Below are 21985 nucleotides of genomic sequence, written 5' to 3'. Positions count from 1 at the left end.
TACTCTATGTAAAAATGCAGTTATACAGCTTGGGCAGGCTGTGATCTAAATGGAAATAATCTCTGTTGTTTACTGTGCCAAGGAACTTACACTAAAAATGCAGACCTGATTTTCTAGAGCAGACCTGCACAACTTATGTTTCATGGGCCACTTGTGGCCCGTCAAAGAATATTTTTTGGGTGAGTGTCCAGGAAAATTGTAGAGAATGTAAAAGAAAGTACAGTTGTAATGAGTGTTGTATCTGTGCATAACTTGTTCCCGATATTACTTAGTGCCAGCCCATTTAACCTGCTTTCCATTAGCCACTGTTGTGCCTGAAGTGGAACTTGGCGGGTGGGTTGCCACTGCACACTTTTTCCCCATTGTCATTGGGCCCACGGCAACCAACCATCGGCTGTCTGACTCTGAGGAGCAAGAGTCGTTGTCTCTTTTCACAGTGTTTTCGGTTGTTATTGGCCTTGAATAGGGACAAAGTGAGTGAAGCCATGAACCAAGCCAGTTTGACGCTCGCAATGGAGGCAACAATGCGGGGGCTTCTTCCCCTCCCTTATTGTGTGGCTCCCCACCAAGTTATATGTTACTGTCAATCATTCAATTCTTAGAAAACACCTCAAAAAAGGATTACAATGATATTTTAAGAAGAAGAAAAAAGAAAAATTGAGAGGAGACACATCTCTCAAGAACGCTTGTGGATAACATGAAAACACATCTCCACAGAAAAGACTGACATGGTTGATACATGCACTAACCAAGTGGTAACAAGTTATTTTGTATTCTGTGATACAATTTTCATAAAAATATATCTTTTTTTTAAAAAAAAGAGCTATGGTTTTAGGGAGTACAACGTTGCACAATAAACTAAAGTAGATTTTTAAAAAGAGGCTCTGCTTTTTCAATTCTGCAGTTGGATACTCTTGTTGGTATTGTCAAACTGTGTGAGCACAAAATCATTTTGCAAGGTATGTTTTTCTACTGGAAAATCATCCGCATAGAAAAGACAATAATCTTTTCAGCAATAAAACGTTAAGGTCTTTTTTAAAAAAATACTTTATTGTTTTCTATTACCATGCAGGAAGATGAGCATTTTGAGTTATTTCTGTTCTGAGAACCAGCTGTCATTTAATCACACATTTCAAGCAGGATTTAGGAAGCTCTGCAAGGCAGTCCCACTGCCAAGCCCTTTCCCTTCTACTTCCTTTTTATGGAGGCAATAGATTCAAGATGTGCAGTGTCTGCTTCCAGGCAAAGTTAAATATCTCAGATAGTACAAGACTTTGAACACATGGTTTGCTTAATGGTTCCAATTGATAGAAAAAAACTTTGAACTAGATCGGGACACCCACTATCAAGTTGTTCTTTGGGGAACATGTCTCTGGTTCCATGGAAATCACTTGGACGGAGTAGTTGCTTCTTTCTGCACTCCAGGCTCGGTCCAGATCCACTAGTCCCATACAATGCTTACCTAAAACATAAGAAAAAATACAAGCTAAGTAAACTCTTCCCAACACATTCTATATGAAAATCAATGATTTTGCATTGATCATACTGCTAACGGTACCAGTAATACTTTGGCCAGTGGACAACTGTTGACTTTCCCCTTCCTGCTACAGGTTCTTGCACTGTTTAAATCTTGATTTGGAAACTAGGGAATTTTCTGGAGCTAGTTTTCTGATGGCACTGAGAATTGAAGGAGGGAGGAAATTCCATTGTGGTGCTGCTGCAATGTCAATTGAATGTTTAATTTAACCTAGATAACAATCCAAACCAGATTTTGCTTATACAGGCACTCCTTGGGTTACAAACATCTAACTTACATCCAACTCCTGGTCACAAATGGGTGAGACAACAGGAAATGAGAAGAACTCTACCTCTAGGGAGGAAAATTAACTCCTATAAAAGTTATCATAGAAAAAGGTGTCTAGACCAAAGCTTTATCACCAATTTTTGTTTCCACAACAACCCAAATTTTCAAAATCCAGTTGTCACAGGGACAAAGTGAGGCAAAAGCTGATGAACAGGGACACAGACAGCAAAACAAATGTTACATCAATGTTAACCTTCCCTATACTACCCAAAACTTTAAGAAAAAGTGGCTGGAGTTACACTTAAAAAGTGTACCTGTTGTGACTTACATCCAAATTCATTTTAAGAATCTTATTTGTAACCCAGGGACCTCTTGTAGTTTCTTAATATAACTTTTTTTTCTAATCTGGTAATTTCTAATACACTGGAAATATCTCCTCATGCTGAGAATAGAAATAATTGCTGGCAAAACAGAGATTAAAAGATTAAGGGATAAGGCAGACATGTTCATCACATGATAAGTGCAACACAAAGAGTGTTTTGGCGGGGTCACAATGACAGAAGGCAAACAGAATTCTAGTATTTCTTGTAAAAGAGGACAACTATGCTCTGTTTCCAGCCCTCTGGGATTATGCCTGTGTTATTGATTTGTGAGAACACTTTGGCTAATATTGGAGCCCACCGCTCTGAAAAATGTTTAAATATTTCTGGGGGCATCATATTTTCCCCTGGAGCCTTTCTCAGAGCCAGGGCTGCAATCAATTTCTTCACCTCAGAAGGTGACGCAGGGGGCCAGTAAGGCAAACATGTGGTATTGGGAACACTGGTAGGATGATTTTCTGAAGAAGTAGCTCCGTAGAGTTTACTAAAATGGTCAAACCATTGCTGTGTTGAAATATGCCCAAGGACTACTGGCCTGACCGTATGCATTCCGGTTGAGATAATATCCCAGAACTGCTTCTCATTTTTTTCCGACACAGCTAGTGCTAGTTGGTTCCACTGAGCTCTGACATGTGTGTCTTTTTTCTACTTTAAGAGTGCTTTATACGAAGCCCTCATCTGAGCTAGACTTGCAGTGACAGTACTATCCTTGTTTCTAAGTGTATGTTTGGAATACTCCATTAGGGCTAGCCTGGCGCTTCTGCATTCAGAATCAAACCATCTGTTAATTCCCACCTTGTTGGGGTTTAGTTGTTTACTACAGACCAGTTTGGGTCTGAGATTTTGAATGATGGATTGATAGGCGTTTAAAATGTTTGTATTGTCGGCAAAATCTATAGGGGTTGCTCTCTAATATGTGCAGAATGGAGTTGCCTAGGTTGACTGAACACCTTATTCTCCATTCTCCAACATGGATTCCATTTAGATTTTGTGAATTTTGAAAGGATTGTGTTGGAGGTGATGTTTCAAAATTAAAAAGGAGTGACAGAGGAAAATGATCACTCTCTGCCCTATTATTAATTGCAAATCTTTGGATATCAGGTATCAGGTTGGCAGAAACCGCCATATAATCAATAGTACTAGCTCCCCTATTGGTAACATAAGTATAGGCACCTTGTGTTGTGTCATACTGTGTCCTATTAAGGCAGTGCAATTTTAGTAATAGCCATTCTAGTTGGGGGGAAAAACCTATTTATTTATTGTGTCAGAAGCAAACTGAGGGTACAGATAATGCATTTAAGAATACGAACTAAGTTAAAAACTTGGCATTATATTAGATTTCCTTTGACCTGAAGCTGGCCACTTGGGAGTGCCTCTGGTGTCGCTGTGAGAAGGTCCTCCATTGTGCATGTGGCAGAGTTCAGGTTGCATTATAGCAAGTTGTCTGTGGTTTGCTCTTCTCCACACTCACATGTTGTGAACCCTGTAGCCCATTTCTTAAGGTTAACTCTGCATCTCATGGTCTCAGAGTGCAATCTGTTCAGCACCTTCTAAATCGCCTATTCTTCTGTGTGCACAGGAAGGAGTTTCTTATCCAGTATCACCCATGGATTGATGTTCTGGGTTTTAACCTGCCACTTTTGGACTTTTGCTTGCTGAGGTGTTCCTGCGAGTATCTCTGTAGATTTTAGAAAACTGTTTCTTGATTTAAGGCGTCAGAGGATAGGTTGGATATGTCACTGCCTTGGTTTTTTTCATTATTGGCTGCTACTTCCTGACTGATGTCAGGTGGTGCAATACCGGCTAAACAATATAATTTCTCATTAAATGCCACATCCATTGTTTTAACATAGTGAGATGTATTCCACACTGGATATGCATATTCAGCAGCAGAATAGCCAAGCACAAGGGCAAGTGTCTTTACCGTAAGCAGGATAGAGTTGCTAAAAAGCCACTATTTCCTTTTATAGTGTTTTCAAAAGTTTGCTGTATACTACTCTGAAAACACTCCACAAGTTGCATATAAATAAATCAATATATAATTAACTGTACATGTCTGGTGTGCAGTTTACTGTAGGAGAAACCACTATTAGGTTATACCCAGTCATTAAAAGCCCAGTGTGCTCCAGAGAGAGAGTATCTGATCAGGAATATGTGATCAGAAAAAAAGTATCTGATCAGGAATTATCACTAGCATAAATATTTTAAAAATATGGGAGTCTGTTCATCTGAACAAGTAATTTCTAAGTGACCTCTATACCCAATAATTTATACTTTATGTGTCGAGTTTTCCCAAAGCTTTCTGTAACATTATATTCAAATATAGGATTTTGAAGAAAACAGTCAAAACATTGCATTGTTATCAGACATGCATCATCTTTCTTAAACTAACTCTGTAATAAAATTAAATTGAAAATACTGTTTTAGATTTCTTAATACTATGTTTTTTTTAAAAAAGAGGATGTATATAAAACCATGTTATGTATGACAGATAGCATAGTACTTAATTATATTGTTACCTAATTCAAACATTCAAGACTGACAAGAACCAAGTTCAAAAAAATAGTGGGAAAGAAAAAGTTGTATTCCTTTCTTTAAAAATAATATTTTTCTTGGAAATGGTAAAGGCATATCTTCGTTAAAGTACAAAAGGGTATATAAGGAACTTTTTAACATAAGAAGCACTATTCCTAGGTAGGCCTCAGCATGATTACTGCCACAGAATATCTTTTGAAGCACCTCACTATTGGGAGTCTCTCTTAAAGAGAACATGTGGTTTGTTCTAATCTGATCTGAACTTTATCTCGGCTATCTGAAAACAAAACTTAATCCACACCAACCACACACCCATTAGCAAAGTTTAAAAGGTGAAGAAAGATGACTGAAATGGAAAAGTTTTTTTCAGGGAAAGGATAAACCTAATGTCAAGTATATCCTTACAAGAAGAATAAAAATGCCACAGGTTTACAAATATCTGCTTTATCTCATTTATACTTGAAGGGAAAAGGCACTATAAAGCGTTGCAGACTCCATTTTACCTGAAATGCTGAGTCGACACTTATTCATGTCTACTCGTCCATCCCACAGTTCATGAAGTGATACGCTTCCTTTTCATATCACCAAAATGTCAAAGAAGTAACTACTCCCATTTGATGGTATAACAACTTGAACTTGCAGCTGTGACCCTGAGAGTACATTTTCCTTTTCAGATAACAGTGTTTGCCTTAAAGTCATGCCAATTTCATTGGGAGGTGAAAAAAGGAAACTTATCTGAAGTTATCAGCATTTCCTATTATATTCTTATTCATAAAAACAACATTTTAATATTGCAAATGCTAATTTTAAGAGATCACTTATGCTGCATCTCTAACACATTACAAATAGAGACTATAGCAGGCATGGGCAAACTTAGGTCCTTCAGGTGTTTTGGACTTCAACTCCCACCATTCCTAACAACCTCAGGCCCTTTCTTTTTTCCCCTCAGCTACTTAAGCCTAAGGACATTAGGAATGGTGGGAGTTGAAGTCCAAAACACCTGGAGGGCCCAAGTTTGCCCATGCCTGGACTATAGGCAAATATTTGCAGGCATTAAGCCCTGCTTTGTTTTCTATTTATCCCAATTATTGTTAGGTGCCTTCAAGTTGTTTCTTACAATCCTCATGAAAGTTAAGCTGGGGAAATATTCACAAAAGCTTTTGGGCTGTTTTCATGTTTATTTTATTTCAACGTTTTTCTACCCTGCATTTTAATTACATATATGTCTCAAAACCTTAGGCTAACAGAGGTTTTGTATCAGGTTTTCCAGTTTGCCCACATTTGGCAGCTACAATGCAAATTTCAATGGCATCAGAAAGAGTATTAATACATCTCCAACATTCTATCATTTTGGCAAAAAGAAAGACAACTATTCCACAGCACCACACATGCAATCCTAGATTTAAATTGAGCATCAACAAAAAACTATTTCATTGTTATTTCTAAGGATTCCTGACCCTGTGTTCCAAGGAACCAGCATGTTAATTCCTTTTTGATAAACATATCAGAACTAACCATTTATAGTATGCTAAGCATACCATACACAACAGCTGCTCTATGGAACAGCATACCTATTTGCCTGCGTTCAGGAGGAAGCTGGACAGCTGTCTGATCAGCAAATCTGCAGAGAACCATGTGCTCCTAGAATGGAAAACAAAAACAAAACACAAATAGTCAGAGGCATGTTCCCTCACATTCCGAAATAACTGTTTTATTAGTCAATATATATATATATATGATGTGGGAACCCCCAATGGTGCAGCGGGTTAAACTGCTGAGGTGCTGAACTTGCTCACCGAAAAGTTCTCGGTTCAAATCTGGGGAGCGGGGTGAGCTCCCGCTGTCCTTGATTGCTCTTTTAGCATGGCAGTATTTTTTGAACAGCAGTTGGCCTAATGAGGGTTATTATCTATTACACAGTCTTTTTTCTGCATTTTGCATCTTTTGCATTAATGTCTTGCAACTTTACTGTTCCGTGACCTTTATGTTCCACATATCAGTAATATTTGATAGGGTGAGATTTTGTAGTAACACCCAGTTAGATATTAAAAGCCCACTTTACAAGACAATTCAAGGAAAAAACTGATATTGCCTATTCTGATGCTTCCACAGATTTGTAGAATACGTGCCAGTTTTGTTTGCCACAACCAAAAAAAGTGTTTCAACACACTGAGAACATCCCACTGTAAAAATGGGTCAATGTCTATAAAATTTTTGGGTTTGGGTTTTGCATTTTTAGAAATTATACTGATGACCCTTGTAAACAGTTGCCTTCATAAGAGAAAAGATGAGTGTACCTTTCTTTATTCTTTTAGATTTCTTAGCAGCGTTCAGCGCCATTGACCATGACAACTTTTGTTTAAGTTGCTGAGGTATTGTATTATAGTGGTTCAACTCATGTGCATCTGACAGTTCAAACAATACAGTTATTGGAGATGTCTTTGCAACCACTTGACATTTAATCAATGAGTTCACAAGTATCAATGCTATTCATCAGGAAGTATCCAGCTTATGTATGGATGCGATCCACAAGAAGTCCTTATCTGCCATACGAACTTACTGAGTGCCAGCTCATTACATATGCCTATTCTTCTGACCTGTTCAGATTAGATCACCACTAGAGAATTGGTGATCATTTTTTCGACAGGAAAAGTGTATGTCCAACTAGTACCTATATTACCATTCCACTCATGTAGCAAATAGTAGTTTGAAGTGAGGCATACATAGAATAGATGGGAAAGATTAAGACTCTTCTAATGTCAGGTCTCTGATGTAATTTGATCGTTTTTATTACTTTTCATTTACCAAAAAATAACAAAAACCAAAACCAAACAGTAAAGGGACTCATACATATTTACTCTCTTGGGTGTATCAGGTAACTTGTGTGCTGTTAATTTACATCTAAATCAGGTAAAACATACAGATTGAGTATCCCTCATCCAGAAATCCACTATGAAAATGTCCCCAAATTGTCCACATCTGTGAGTAATTTGCTTTGTGGTGGTTCAATGTACAAAAACATTATTTCATGCACAAAACTATTAAAATATTGTCTGTAAAATGACAATCAGCCTATGTGTATGTGTGTGTGTGTATCTATATGGTACATAAACAAACTTTGTGTTTAGGCTTTGGTCCCATCTCTAAGATCTTTCCATACGCATATAAAATGTTTCAAAACCCGCCTCTCCCCAAAATCCAAATATTTCAGGAAAGAGACACTCAATCTTTAGACCATGCAAGTACACAAATATAAGTAAACATAAGGTTGCCAACATTTTGATAGGCTGGAATGACAACACAGACCTTCAAGACTGCATGCTCAAACAACCATTGTAATCACAGAATCAGACTAGAAGCAGCTACCTTTCCTTCATTTTTTTTTCCATGTCAGGAGCAACTTAAGAAACTGCAATTCCTTCATGATGAATTATTATGATTTAAATTATGATTAACTTAGTTATGCTAACCCCTCCATTGGGAAAACAGCCTAGAAAGAAGAAGATGAACTTTAAATATACACTAGATTATATACTTTAGGCAGACTTATGAAATAGTTTGGTTTTCATGGATAGAAAAGATACCAAGAAAAGCAAGGAAAAGACTAAAAGAAGAAGAAAACTAATGCTGTGGTAGTGTTATTGGTGACAGCTGCACTAGTTAGGACAGCTGCAATTTCAAGCACCAATTCACTGCAATCAGAAGCATTTTAGATCTATACATCTTGGCAGTGCCGCTTGTAACCTTAGAAGGAGATAAGCATGTGAGAACATAAAACATTTTATATGGGATTTTGGCAATATCATTTGCAAAAATAAATCTTTCTGGGTGATTAAAAACAATGATGTGCCTAATTCTATGTGTTTCTAAAAGGTATAGTAATCTTTCAATCTGTAGGATTTAATTGGGTTTTTAGTTTTCAAATTATACTATTTGGAGATTACATCCATGGCTTCAAGCAATATAATATGTGGACACGAGGTTCTGGGGTAAAGAGAACTGAATAAATTAAATGAATTACGAAGAGAAGAGAGTAGGGGTGTCTGCTTTTTACAGCTAGATGGCATCCAGATGTTTGGGATTACAATGATCACCACACTTATCATTGACCAAGTTGCTTGTGATGGTGGTAAATATAGTCAAAACATCTGGAGGAAAGGTGTTACTAATACCTAAATTGTCTAATATACTGGTAAGTTTTTCCTGATTTAAAACTGCTTAAAAATAAATAAAGAGTATTTTGTAAACACTGAGAAAGGTTTCTGTCCCTTACAGACTAAATGTCAATTAGGTCTTTAAAACAGCTAGCCTTTTGGAAACTGCAGAGAGCCAGCATGGAATAGTAGTTTGAATGCTGGACTATGACTTTGGAGTTTAGAGTTCGAATTCCCATTCAACCATGGAAAGCTACTGAGGAAGGGAAAAGCAAACCTCCTCTAAACACATCTTGCCAAGAAACTCCCACAATATATTTATCTTATGGTTGCCATTAACCAAAAATTACTTGATGGCACACAACAAAAATATAAATGTACAAAGCATTCAAAAGAATAATGGGCTCAATAACACAGATGTAATACAGAGAGCCTCTTTACGCATGTGTGTGAGCCATGCACATTCGCTGGAGTATTTATTAATTAACTAAGTTTGTGTATTGGGTAACTCAAAGCTGTCAGTAATTCAGATCGGCAATGAAAAGAGTTGCAACAAACAGATCTAAATGATCAACAATGACCTGACTCTTCACTACAGGCTGCTATGTTTGCCATTTTGCAATAATTAGTGTGATTTATAATGCAAACCTTTACAACAACACTTCTGGTTTTACTTGACACAAGGATCTGGGATCTCTCAGTGAAAAAACCCCCACAATATTTAGCAAAACTATGGAAACAGTGACACTGTGTCTAGCCACCATATTCCAAATTTGGCGTCATGTCAGTAATCAAAACTATATTAATCCAATATGATAAGATAGGTATAATATGATAAAGAACCATATGTGCATGTAACTGAAACACCATCTGACAAAGATAAGATAAAGTGCTATAAATGAATTGGACGTTTCCATCCTGCAAGCTTGCCTTTTGGACTAAAAAAACACAAGACTGAATTGTCAAAACAAAAGGCTTTTTAGAACTTGTTGGTTGTAAAAAATATTTTTGTTATCTGCAGTTTAAATTGCTGTGTTAATTATTCTCAGTGAAGAATGAATTGTCAAAAAAAAATGAAGTGGGAAAATGAAACGTTTTCAATACATCAGACAAAAAACAATTGTTTACATATTCTTAAGAGGCATAAAAGCACTCTCATATATTTATTTATTATTTATTTTGCATATTTTTATCTCGTCCTTCTCACTCCCAAGGGGGGACTCAGGGTGGCTTACAACAGGCAACCATTTGATGCCATCAAACAGATTCATAAATAACAACTGTAATTAAAACAGTAATTAAAACATTAAATTATTAAAACATTCATTTAAAATCACGCAAATTCAAATCATAGTCCAGGTCAAACCAATTGTCAGTAGCATAGGATAAGTATCAATCTCTATTGCTGTATCTATTGTTCAAACGCTTGGCCTCACAACCATGTTTTAAATTATTTTCTAAAGGATAGGAGTGAGGGGGCTGATCTGATGTCACTGGCAAGGGAGTTCCACAGACGAGGGGGCACCACTGAGAAGTCCCTGTCTCTCGTCCCCACCAGTCACAATGGTGGGACCGAGAACAGGGCCTCCCCTGACTATATTAACCTTCGCAGCAGTTCAAAGTGGGAGGTACGTTCTGACAGGTAAACTGGATCAGAACCATTCAGGGCTTTATAGGCTAAAGCCAGCACGTTGAATTGTGCTTGGTAGCTCAAATATAAGTTCAAATCTATGTGGATACCATCTTTCTTTTCGTTGCATGTTCTAATGTACAGATATAACCTCCAACAAATAAAGAGACAAAAGGATTCATTTTACTAAATATATATTAAGAAATCTTTCTGCTAGGGAAATTGTGCCCAGAACCAACTACAATAAATCATTATGAATTATTTTTATTTCTATAAAATTTTGCTACACCTGCTTAAGGCTAAAGCAATCCATATTCAGTATTCTAAATTGTAGCATAGAGCAATTCCTATATTAGTACTTGATAGGTAAAGGTAAAGGTTTTCCTTGACATCAAGTCTAGTCGTGTCAGATTCTGGGGTGGGGGAGGGTGTTGCTCATCTCCATTTCTAAGCCAAAGAGTCGGCGTTGTCCGTAGACACCTCCAAGGTCATGTGGCCAGCATGACTGCATGGAGTGCTGCTATCTTCCCGTACAAGCAGTACCCATTGATCTACTCACATTTCCATGTTTTCAAACTGCTAGGCTGGCAGAAGCTGAGGCTAACAGCAGGTGCTTACCCCACTCCCTGGATTCAAACTGCTGACCTTTCAGTCAGCAAGTTCAGTAGCTCAGCAATTTAACCCGCTGTGCCATTAGGGAGCTAATAGTTAATATAGTTGCTATTAAATATTTGACATATAATATAGTTAATAGTTAACATAGTTTCTACGAAACCCCTGGGTCTTTTATTATTAACTGTACGGTTTTATGTTTTAAATCATTAATGATCCTTAAGAATATGTGAATTTAAAAATATGGAATAGAAATTAAATAAACACACTGATTTCATTGTATGTATTTAATTTCTCCTGCAATAAAAATATAATTGTCAAGCTTCGTTAATAAAATTTTTAACTCAATTAACACAAAACAAACTAATGATTCCGTTCAAACCCCAGAAAAAGACACAGAAACAAATAGTAAACCGCAAGATACAGAATGGGGGACGCCTGGCTCGAGAGCAGTACGTGTGAAAAAGATCTTGGAGTCCTCGTGGACAACAAGTTAAACATGAGCCAACAATGTGATGTGGCGGCAAAAAAAGCCAATGGGATTTTGGCCTGCATCAATAGGAGCATAGTGTCTAGATCTAAGGAAGTAATGCTACCCCTCTATTCTGCTTTGGTTAGACCACATCTGGAATATTGTGTCCAATTCTGGGCACCACAATTCAAGAGAGATATTGACAAGCTGGAAAGTGTCCAGAGGAGGGCGACTAAAATGATCAAGGGTCTGGAGAACAAGCCCTATGAGGAGCGGCTTAGGGAACTGGGCATGTTTAGCCTGAAGAAGAGAAGGCTGAGAGGAGATATGATAGCCATGTATAAATATGTGAGAGGAAGCCACAGGGAGGAGGGAGCAAGCTTGTTTTCTGCTTCCTTGGAGACTAGGACACGGAACAATGGCTTCAAACTACAAGAAAGGAGATTCCATCTGAACATTAGGAAGAACTTCCTGACTGTGAGAGCCGTTCAGCAGTGGAACTCTCTGCCCCGGAGTGTGGTGGAGGCTCCTTCCTTGGAAGCTTTTAAACAGAGGCTGGATGGCCATCTGTCAGGGGTGATTTGAATGCAATATTCCTGCTTCTTGGCAGGGGGTTGGACTGGATGGCCCATGAGGTCTCTTCCAACTCTTTGATTCTATGATTCTATGATTCTATGATTCTAACTCCATCTTTTGCATACCTTGTAGGACAATACTTCCTTGAACTGAAGACTGAAATAAAAAGAAGATAAGAAATAAGGTAAACTATGATGGATTCTTTAACACATTGACTCTATTTAAACAAATAATAACATATGCTTATATTCTGCAAGTTGACCAAGATTCAGAAGAGAAATTTTGTATTTTTGCATAAAATGTTTTGGGTGACATTTAGTATCAATGATATCTAATACAGGGAGACACTGCAAAACTGATGTTGAAAGAAAAAACATACAGCCTTTTAAGAGAGTGATGAACTGAGCTGATGGTGGATTAATACTTCGTTCAGTTTTGGACAAGGTTGCCCTCTCATTTAAGAATGCTCATGAATATAAAGAGATTCCTTCCTATACAAAATTGTTCTCTAGCAAAATGCAAAAATTCAATAATTCCAAACTGGAAGGGCTATTTTAAAGGCTATAAATACAACTGGATCGTGTAGAAAAGATATAATTAAATACAACTATCTGAACATTTTCTGAATCACAGCTTCACTGTCATTATTTGTGTTCTGTAACCTTTTCATAGCTATAATATGGCTGCAATTCAACATTGATTCTAGTGGGACTTACTGCTGAGAAGTATTCATAAAAACATACTACAGAAATCTGTGACAATTTTGGTCAACAACTACTGAAAAATGTTTTCTACGTTTGGAATTGTACAAACATATATTTGTTTGAATAACAATGAAGACTAGATTATTTTAAAAATACAAAACAAGCTTATAAAAAACAGAAATGGAAATAAATGTTTTCATTGATGTTCATGCTTTATTAGAGGTCAAAATGTTACTCTTGAAAGTGAACTTGTGACTCTGCTCATTATTCTGATGACCAGAAGGTTATTGCTCATTATTGTTACTATGTATTTCTCATTATTAACATGTTGAGGGATGGATTATTCATTCATGTTGCCATCACTGTTAGTATTGTGTAATTGCAAAATACAGGAACATGCTCACTATGGCCCCCTGTCTCTGATTTTAATAACTGTGAATGAACTCCTTGTCTGACCTCCCCATCAAATGCTTTGGGTGGGCATGCAAAAGCATTCACCCGCTCAGTCCCTCTTCCTTCCCCATTTTCCTACTGATCTAAATCTCATGCCTGCACTAGCCTCAGGCACACAGAGAAACACTCAACCCCACTATAAAGGAGCAGCCAGCCTGGTGATTCAGTCTTCCCTCCCTGAATTCACACTGCCTCTTTTTATTTCTGGGAGCAACAGCAGCAACGTATTTCATTTGATTAGAATATAAGACTAGAGAAAGGCAGAAAAGGCAGCCTATCATTTTAAAAGTTTTTTTTAAAAGAAACATTTCCTAATTAACTTGAGTATCTAATACTTTCAGAGTGCTTCCTTCTCCACTTCCTCCTCTCCCTCAATCCCAGTTCTTGTGTCTGGCTCCTGTTTATAGTTGCTAAGAAAGGTATCTGAAGACAACTTTAGTGATTTGTGAAACAGCTGGAGATGCATCTCAAAAGCCAAAGCTGTGATTAAAGCTCTAGATCAGGAGAGGGACCTGTGCCCCTCAAGATATCAGTAGATACCAACTTCCTTAGCCAACACAAGAACTAACAGAGGTTGTAGTTCAGCAACATCTGGAGATCCACAAGTTCTCCACCTCTACTGCAAATAACATTTTTTTAGTAATGAAGATGAACAGCGAAGGGAGTATGAATCACATATTCACTTTACACAACAGCACAACTAAGTTCTTTATTTTATTTCAGAACAGCTCATCCTGGGATATAGTCTTGATATGACATACACTACCTGGCACCAGTTGTCTGAAGTAAAGTTATTGCCTAATTTTACTTTCTTATTCTTGATCTTTTCTTTCTTGTTCTCTTCATTTTTGAAACTAACACAGCTACTGTCGTGTTGTGAACACATACTAAAATCCTATCTATGTGTACTTGTTTCATTATATAAAGTGGGACATTATTCCCAGTGTGTACAGGACCGTAATCAAAGACTATGTTGTAGTACAGCATAGAGAATTGTGGGATTTCCTGTGGGCTTTCCTGGGGCACAAAATGATGAAGATTCAAGTCAGGGAAATTATGATTCTCTCTGGGAGAAACCTGACTTAAAAAGTACAGGGCTTCAAGGTCAGCCAGAGGAGCCAGAAACTGCAACATTAGATAAGGAGTCATGCAAAGAGCTAAGTGATATGGAAGGCTCCCAGGGAAAAACACCTAGTGCTATGGAGATCAACAACAGTCTTCATTTACAGATCAGAGCAGAAAATAGGCAGCGCCAGTCAGAGTGATTACGTGGGAAAGTTGGGGAGAGAATTCATGGGAAAAGGAATGACTTCATGAGTGCCTATTAATTAGCAAGTTCAGACAACATAGTGTTCGAGTGAGAAGCTAGGCCAGAGTTCTCTGGTTTTTGTTTCAAGTGAAGCCTTGGTTTTGAATTTTAAGTATCCTGCAAGTTTTATATGTTCTTGTTTTTGTATTCCTGCTCAAGTTTTACTAGGTATTCCCTTGGCTTGTAGACTTATGCTGTACTTGTGACTTTTTGGCTATTCCTGGACTGTGTTACCTTGAAATCTGCCTGAGATATTTGGATTGTTGTTTGGTTATCACCTATTGCTAACCCTTTTTTGGATTACACATCTTCCTTCTTTATTCCTGATTTTTTCATAATTTGTATGTGTTTTTACAATAAACCATTTGCTTATACTCTGGACTCTTGTGTGGTGCTGTTGTCATAGATGTTTCCAGGCCTGAGGTGCAACAGACTATGTGTTACATGCCATACAATTGTTCATTTACACATATGCATGGGGACAATGAGATACAGAGATGTCAACAAACAGTTCACCTTTGTGGAAATGCAAACTTGTCTGTGTTCTGAATGAAGCCATAACAGCAAGGAGATACAACAAATCCTGCTCGAACTTTGATGCAGTTTTCGATTACCATGTCTGTTGCCACTCCACAAGCATGCAAGGCTACCTATGAACAAAAAGGAACATAAAACTGTGCTTTCAATTAGGATTCTATCCCCATGCCATTTTCTGGGCATTTGAATTACCACAATGAGAAGGGAAAAGTGCCATGAATTTCAGTATTAGACTCTTAGACTCATAAGCAGTTATTTTTACTGCTAATTCAAAGACAACAGTGGAGAGGAATATACTAGATAGTAGATGAGGAAATATATTTGGCAGTAGATTTAAAATGAAGTGTACTAATGGTATAAAGTTTAGCATGGCAGACAAAGGGTGTTGCTGTAACAGTTTAATCAATTTGAATTACCATACAAGGCCATATTGTATATTTAATACAAAAAGCAAAACTGGTTGATATTAATTAAACGCTGCATTAAAATGATCCAGAAATCTCCATAAGTAAAGGCAATTTTATATTTTATACTATTCTAAACACATTTCATTCATATGGCTCCAAAGGAATCACGGCTGATTACCCTGTTGACAGAGATGGATGAAATCTGACAGCGTTCCAGCACAGGTCACACAGGAAAATGAAATGCCTACTGCCAGTTTGATTCTCAGTCTCATGAAATAACAGCCCCAAATGTAGATATTATCAATGCACACATTAAATACATAGTGCATAAAGAATGTTTGGGTTTATCTGATGAACTCAAGGTACTATGTCAAAAAACTTTTTGTTGAGAGTCTAGACTATGCTGCATTGTTATGCTAGGTTACAGACAGATTTGTTAGAAAAATATTTATATAAATATTTCATCAACAATAACATTCATAGCACGATGTAAAATGAGTGTCTTATGGGATTTTTCCAATAATTATTTAACATTTTCCCCAATGTGCTTCCAACTGACATATGAAGATTTTGTGGAACAATGGACTTTTTGGTATAGTCTGCTACTATGTATACGTAACTTCATTTCATCTCTGATACTATAATGAGTCCTTCCTCTCCACTGTTCTCTTCTTGCTCCTCTTTTATTCTTCTATATAACACATTTCTCACAATAGTAAGACTCATGGCATATTTAAAAACAATTAAATGCAGATTAAAACTATTATAAAATAACCCTTCAATAACAGTATCAATACAAACATTTTAAAAACCAAATTTAAAAATAAAACATTAAAATTAATTAAAAGACAACATACAAATCTTAAACACAGCATCTCACAGCATGACTACCCCAGGGTTTTTGCTTGTTGATGAAAGGAAAGCAACGATGGAGCCATACTCATAGCTGAAAAGAAGCACTTTGAACTAGTGAGGAAAGGTTCCCATGATTGTTATTGACATGGCATAAGAGTAGATCCGCGGATGACAATGCTGTCTGACAAAGCTAATAAAACCGATAGTAATGATAGTCTGAGGAGTCAAAGAAGATGTTTTCAAGAGCTGGAAGATATTTTTAGGAATGTGAACAATACTGTGACTACTTAAATTGCTACTTCAGACAGGTGCTTCTTCAGATGACAATATGCAGAACCACAGAAGAGGCCCTAATGAAGACCTGGAGTATTTCAAATAATGAGAATATTCTGGAGATGGTTTGTAACAATTAAATATTTTGTTGGTAAACAGATGAGAATTAGTCCCTTATTCCCAGCTCCTCACCTGCAATTCTTATCTTACAAAGATGCCAATGTGCTTTATTTGTTTTACCCTTAAACAGACTGTTGGATGGTAAGTCCTCAGTGCAGGATCTAAAGGCACTGCCTATGCCTATGATGAAAGCTAAACATATCATTTTAATGGCACAGCTGTTGACATGACTTCTGAAGCACCGGCAGCTGAATAACATGCCACGCTGATCTTCAGAAATGCTAGTCTGTGAGGTTTAGATTAAAATAGTGTAGTTACATGTCTATGATCTTTCATAAATACTTATTCAAGGAAGAGTGTCCCTGCAGCCGTTGCAAGCTCTTTCAAAACTGAAATAGGAGATCTATGACTCTGCCAGTATCAGTAACTCTTCAGAAACTGGGAGGGCATTTAATGTGGCATCTTAAGATTTGGGGACTGAACCAAAAGCACAGAATAAGGCAAATGTTCAACAACTGGACTGAAGATACAATATGATCAGAGAAAATCTTCAGTTGTTTTTCAGTATTCTTTTGCATCTTTTTCTTTTGAGGAGATTCAGAAGTGTCATGTGGAAGCTAGACTGATGGGAGTGATAATCTTCCAGGCACTGCATGCACAGAGATTTTGGGAATTCACAGTTGCATATCCTGAGTAATCAAAGACTGAGACAATTTCTAAGTTTTTATTGGTATATGGTTGATATGGATGGTGATTCTGAAGCAAGTTTCAAGATTATGGAATAAAGCATTAAAATGCTTTCTAAAATGCTATTTTCAGTCTAAGATCTTTATTTTATTTATTATTTGATATTATTCTTTTGTGAAAAATAGATTTTTATAAATAAAAGCCCTTCCTATGGAGGTAACACCCTTCCTATGGAGGTAAGATCAGCCCCCTCGCTAATGGTGTTCCGAAGAAGATTAAAAACTTGGATGTTTGAACGGGCATTCGGTTAAACAGTGCAATGAATGTGATGATTACAGGAATGGAAATTTGGACGACGGATTGGATCACGACTCTAGTTATGAGATGCATTGTGTTGTCTATTGTTGTGTCAATATTGTATATTATGCTTTTATGGTTTTAAATTGTATATCGTTGATTGATTCTTATCCTTGTTGTAAACCGCGTTGAGTCGCCTGTTGGGCTGAGAAACTGCGGTATACAAGTAAAGTAAATAAATAAATAAATAAAAGCTGTATTTTGAGGCTGGTTCTGGATCACCTGATTTTTCAAGCATGTAAATGGCAGTGGGAAAGCCACTAGCAATTCCTACTTCATGAAACTACAGCAGATTGGATATCTGTGACCCTTGCTGAAACCAAAAAGGCACCAAGAGTGTCCATCTCACCAAGCAGTTTGCCACAAGAGTTCCAGCTATCAAAGAATGGCTTCAATAGATGATGAAGTTGAATAATGACAACTTTAAAACATGAAAAATAAACTAAGGCGAACAAAAATAATAGCACTCTGTGGCACTCAATTACAGCTGGAGAATATTTCCAAAAGAGGACAAAAGCGAAATGAGGCAAGTAGCTAGGTCTCCTTGAACATGACTGATGAAAGTGGGGAAAGTAAGCCTGACACGAAGCTACTTAGTTTGAGAATGTTTTGAATGAGATTCTGTGCCTGTACAAGATCTGTATGTCTAGAGTCAGAGAGATCATAAAGAAGGATACCAGCTGCCAAATATTAAAATTTACTTGATGCCATTAGGCTGAATTCAGATACAGGTTCATGCAATTGGGATGCATGACTTCACCTCTTTCCTAACACTAGGCCCCTTGGTGACCTGCTACAAAGGGTGCCAAGCGACCAGCTGAATTAGATCTGCTGTGATGATGATGATGATGATGGGGGAAATCAACAAAAAATCATGCAGACACTTTGTCATATTTTGGGAATCTGCTGTTCCCTTCATCATAGCCACCCCATTAAGTAGCACCCCATCCTCTGTGGAGTATTTTCAATGGGATAGATATATTATTGTGGGAAGTCTGTCTCTATTATTTGTTTGTTTGTTTATTTCCAATATTTCTATCCTGCCTTTCTCAACCACCAAGGGGGAACTCAGGGCAGCTTACAAACCGGCCACAATTAGAAGCCTCAATATAATACAAATAGAAACAGTAAATAAAACATTAAGTTAAAAACACATTAAAAACATTGTCATCAACCATATAGGCAATTTCAGTCCGGTTCAACATCCAAGGTGCTGTTATGCTTGCTGTCCAAAGGCATGGTCCCAGAGCCATGATTTAACCTTCTTCCTAAAAGAAAGGAGGGAAGAAGCCAACCTGATCTCGCTGGGGAGCGGGTTCCACAGGCATGGGGCCACCACCGAGAAGGCCCTGTCCCTCATCCCCGCCAAGCGCACTTGCGAGGCTGACAAGACCGAGAGCAGGGCCTCCCCAGACGATCTTGAGCTATGAGGCCGGATGTAGAGGGAGATACGTTTGGACAGATAAGCTGGGCCAGAACCGTATACGGCTTTATAGGCCAAGACCAGCACTTTGAATTGTACTCAGAAGTGGACTGGCAGCCAGTGGAGCTGGCAGAACAGGGGAGTGGTGTGCTCCCTGTATGTTGCTCCAGTTAGTAACCTGGCTGCTGGACTAGATGAAGTTTCTGTACAGTCTTCAAAGGCAACCCCACGTAGAGTGTGTTGCAGTAGTCTATTCAGGATGTAACCAGAGCGTGGACCACCGTGGCCAGATCAGGCTTCCCAAGGTACGGGCGCAGCTGGCGCACAAGTTTTAATTGTGAAAAAGCTCCCCTGGCCACCGCCGAAACCTGGAGTTCCAGACTCAGTGATGAATCCAGGATCACCCCCAAGCTGCGAACCTGCATCTTTAGGGGGAGTGTAACCTCATCCAACACAGGCTGTAACCCTATGCCCTGTTTGGCCTTTCAACTGACCAGGTGGACCTCTGTCTTGTCTGGATTCCATCAGTTCATCTAATATTTTCTTTTTAAAAATGAAATTATAAATTTAAGATTACTTACCCCAATATTAAAGACACCTTTAAAATAGTCCATATTTGCCTGCAAGAACCAAACATTGTTCAATCCTAGTTCATCACTCCTTTCTTTAGCACGGACCAGTGACAGCTCTTTATTTTCCACCAGTACTACCTACAGTAAAACAGCTGTTAGATGTGATCAATTTTTTAAAATTAAAAATCTTCACATTGTAAGACAAAATTAAATACATTTAATATTTTCAAGTAGAAATTCACGAATACATTTTAATACATTTAAATTCTGCCTATTCTTATCTTTGAGCCAAAAGAGATAACACTGGTTGTTTGTCAACTTCTTCTAGAGCAGATCTGTCCAGTGGCCTCAAGCTTGACTGCTTTCCTCATGAAATAGTATAATAATCATAGAGCATGAAGTTGCCCTTTCAACTTTCAAAGCATGACATAAGGCACTATAGGTAGCCCCAGCCATTTTGCTCCCCTCTATTCTAAAAAAAATGATGTTGCTATGATAGGAACTGATGGTGATTGAGAAGTATACTCATGACACTATCCTAGTGCCAAAAGGAAGGGTTTCATTCCTATTGTCAACACAGGAGGATATGTTACCTTCTTAAAATAGTTCTCAGTACTTAAAATTCATATGCAATTGCTATTATGAAACAGAATACAAGATTCTGTATTTAGTTATTGACTAGACTTGTGCACAGATTCATTTTGGACGTTTGCCTTCGGCATTTTTGGCTGGTTCGGATGCCCGTGAAGGAAAGGGCTCAGCTGGCATGTTTTTTTCGCCTGAAATGGACCATGTGGCTGTCAGTTGCAGCTACCTTTGATTTCTATTCGGGATCACGTGACACACAGAGAGGTTGCACAGGGTTACCCTGTAAGCCCTGCCCATTGGGCCAATCACAATAGAAGAAAGCCATGACATGTCTTACGCAAGCTGCATCTATTTAATGGGGTGATTGTCTCTGTTGCTCAGTTGCATCCTGGTTCTAGAGAGAGGTACTTTGATCGATGCAGTGAGATTGCCTTGCCGCTCGCTTGCAGCTTTAGCTTTTGGATTGGCTCACTGAATCTACTTTTTTTTTTTTTTGCTTTTCCTAGATTTTCTTGCTGCTACCTTTCCCTTGTTTGGAGAGTTGTGGTTAACTTATGGTGTGGGTGTGTAGTTGACCGGCCAGCCAGCCAGGCCAACACATGCAAGCAATCAGCTAGCCACAGCCAGCAGCCCCTGTCCCCATTTTCTCCAGTTGTCAGCCACATGCCTGCCTGACCTGAAGTCATCCTTCTCCCCTTGCCCCTGAGCCCATCCATTGCCTTTCTGAATCAGTGAAGCTGATGACCTGCTCTGAACCACTAAGACTTAAAATAATATAATATGGTCCAAAAATATTGTTTTTTTTCCCAAACATGGCTGGATTTCCCACAATATATTTTTAAAATCCCCCCCCCCCACCCCAGTGGATCATACAGGAGTGTTTTTCTAATAAGGGGACATGCCGCTTGCTTGCTTGCGGATGGTAAGCTGCTGGACTCTTCCAGTATGTTGTGAGAACAAGAAATGCAAAACCTTTGGAAGAAGTTGCTGGGGTTTTTTTTATTAGTAAAGAAAGTGTAATGGTGGCCTGTATGATGTGGAAGTTTGCATCTTTGATATTTGGCAGGAAGGAATGGTGCCCTGATGCTGTTCCTGGAAAAGTTACAAGGCAGGGCCCGAGGGGATACCTTTTTGATAATTTTTAAAGAAGATTTTATTTCTAGAAAGAAAAGAAATAACTAAACACCAGGGGATGACCCAAATGTTATGAAACTTGGTGGGCTAAGAGTGGTAGATGTGTCCTCCAAGTATGGCCATTTTCATTCTGATAGCCCTAAAATTGATGGGAAGAGGAATCTGGAAAGCTCCTCATTGCTGCCAATGGGCTGGATTTTGCGGCATTGTTCAGCTGCAGACCAAAAACGGCTTTTTGTATGGTGGCAGTTTTCAGGAAGTTTGTGAAATACGAATCTGTGGGTCTGCCGAAATTTAGATAACAGAAACAGATCGCAGTTCTGCTGAATTGCACAAGCCTGTTATTGTCTATATATTTATTTTACTTATCTTCCACCTTTCTCACAGAATGGACTCAAATAAC

General features: G+C 38.1%; 1 protein-coding gene across 4 annotated transcripts in view; it reads right to left on the bottom strand.

The window, feature by feature from the left end:
* Positions 1-1029: 1029 nt before the first annotated feature.
* The window catches only part of GSTCD (glutathione S-transferase C-terminal domain containing), a 55476-nt gene continuing 34520 nt past the window's right edge, over positions 1030-21985 (bottom strand). For 2 of the 4 annotated variants that reach the window (XM_067468630.1, XM_067468632.1), the window contains 5 exons: positions 19870-19998; positions 15146-15279; positions 12289-12319; positions 6291-6360; positions 1030-1462 (listed from right to left, as the gene is read on the bottom strand). In XM_067468630.1, the coding sequence (XP_067324731.1) occupies positions 1326-1462; positions 6291-6360; positions 12289-12319; positions 15146-15279; positions 19870-19998 (501 nt within the window). In that variant the 3' untranslated portion in view covers positions 1030-1325. Of the gene's footprint in view, positions 1463-6290; positions 6361-8085; positions 8210-12288; positions 12320-15145; positions 15280-19869; positions 19999-21985 lie in introns of those variants that run through there. The other 2 variants (XR_010909996.1, XM_067468631.1) reach the window with 2 other exon arrangements.

This window comes from Anolis sagrei, chromosome 5, assembly GCF_037176765.1.
Source record: "Anolis sagrei isolate rAnoSag1 chromosome 5, rAnoSag1.mat, whole genome shotgun sequence".
Taxonomy (NCBI): Eukaryota; Metazoa; Chordata; class Lepidosauria; order Squamata; family Dactyloidae; genus Anolis; species Anolis sagrei.
The sequence above is the reverse complement of the archived record's forward strand: the minus strand, read 5'-3'. Positions and strand labels throughout refer to the sequence as shown.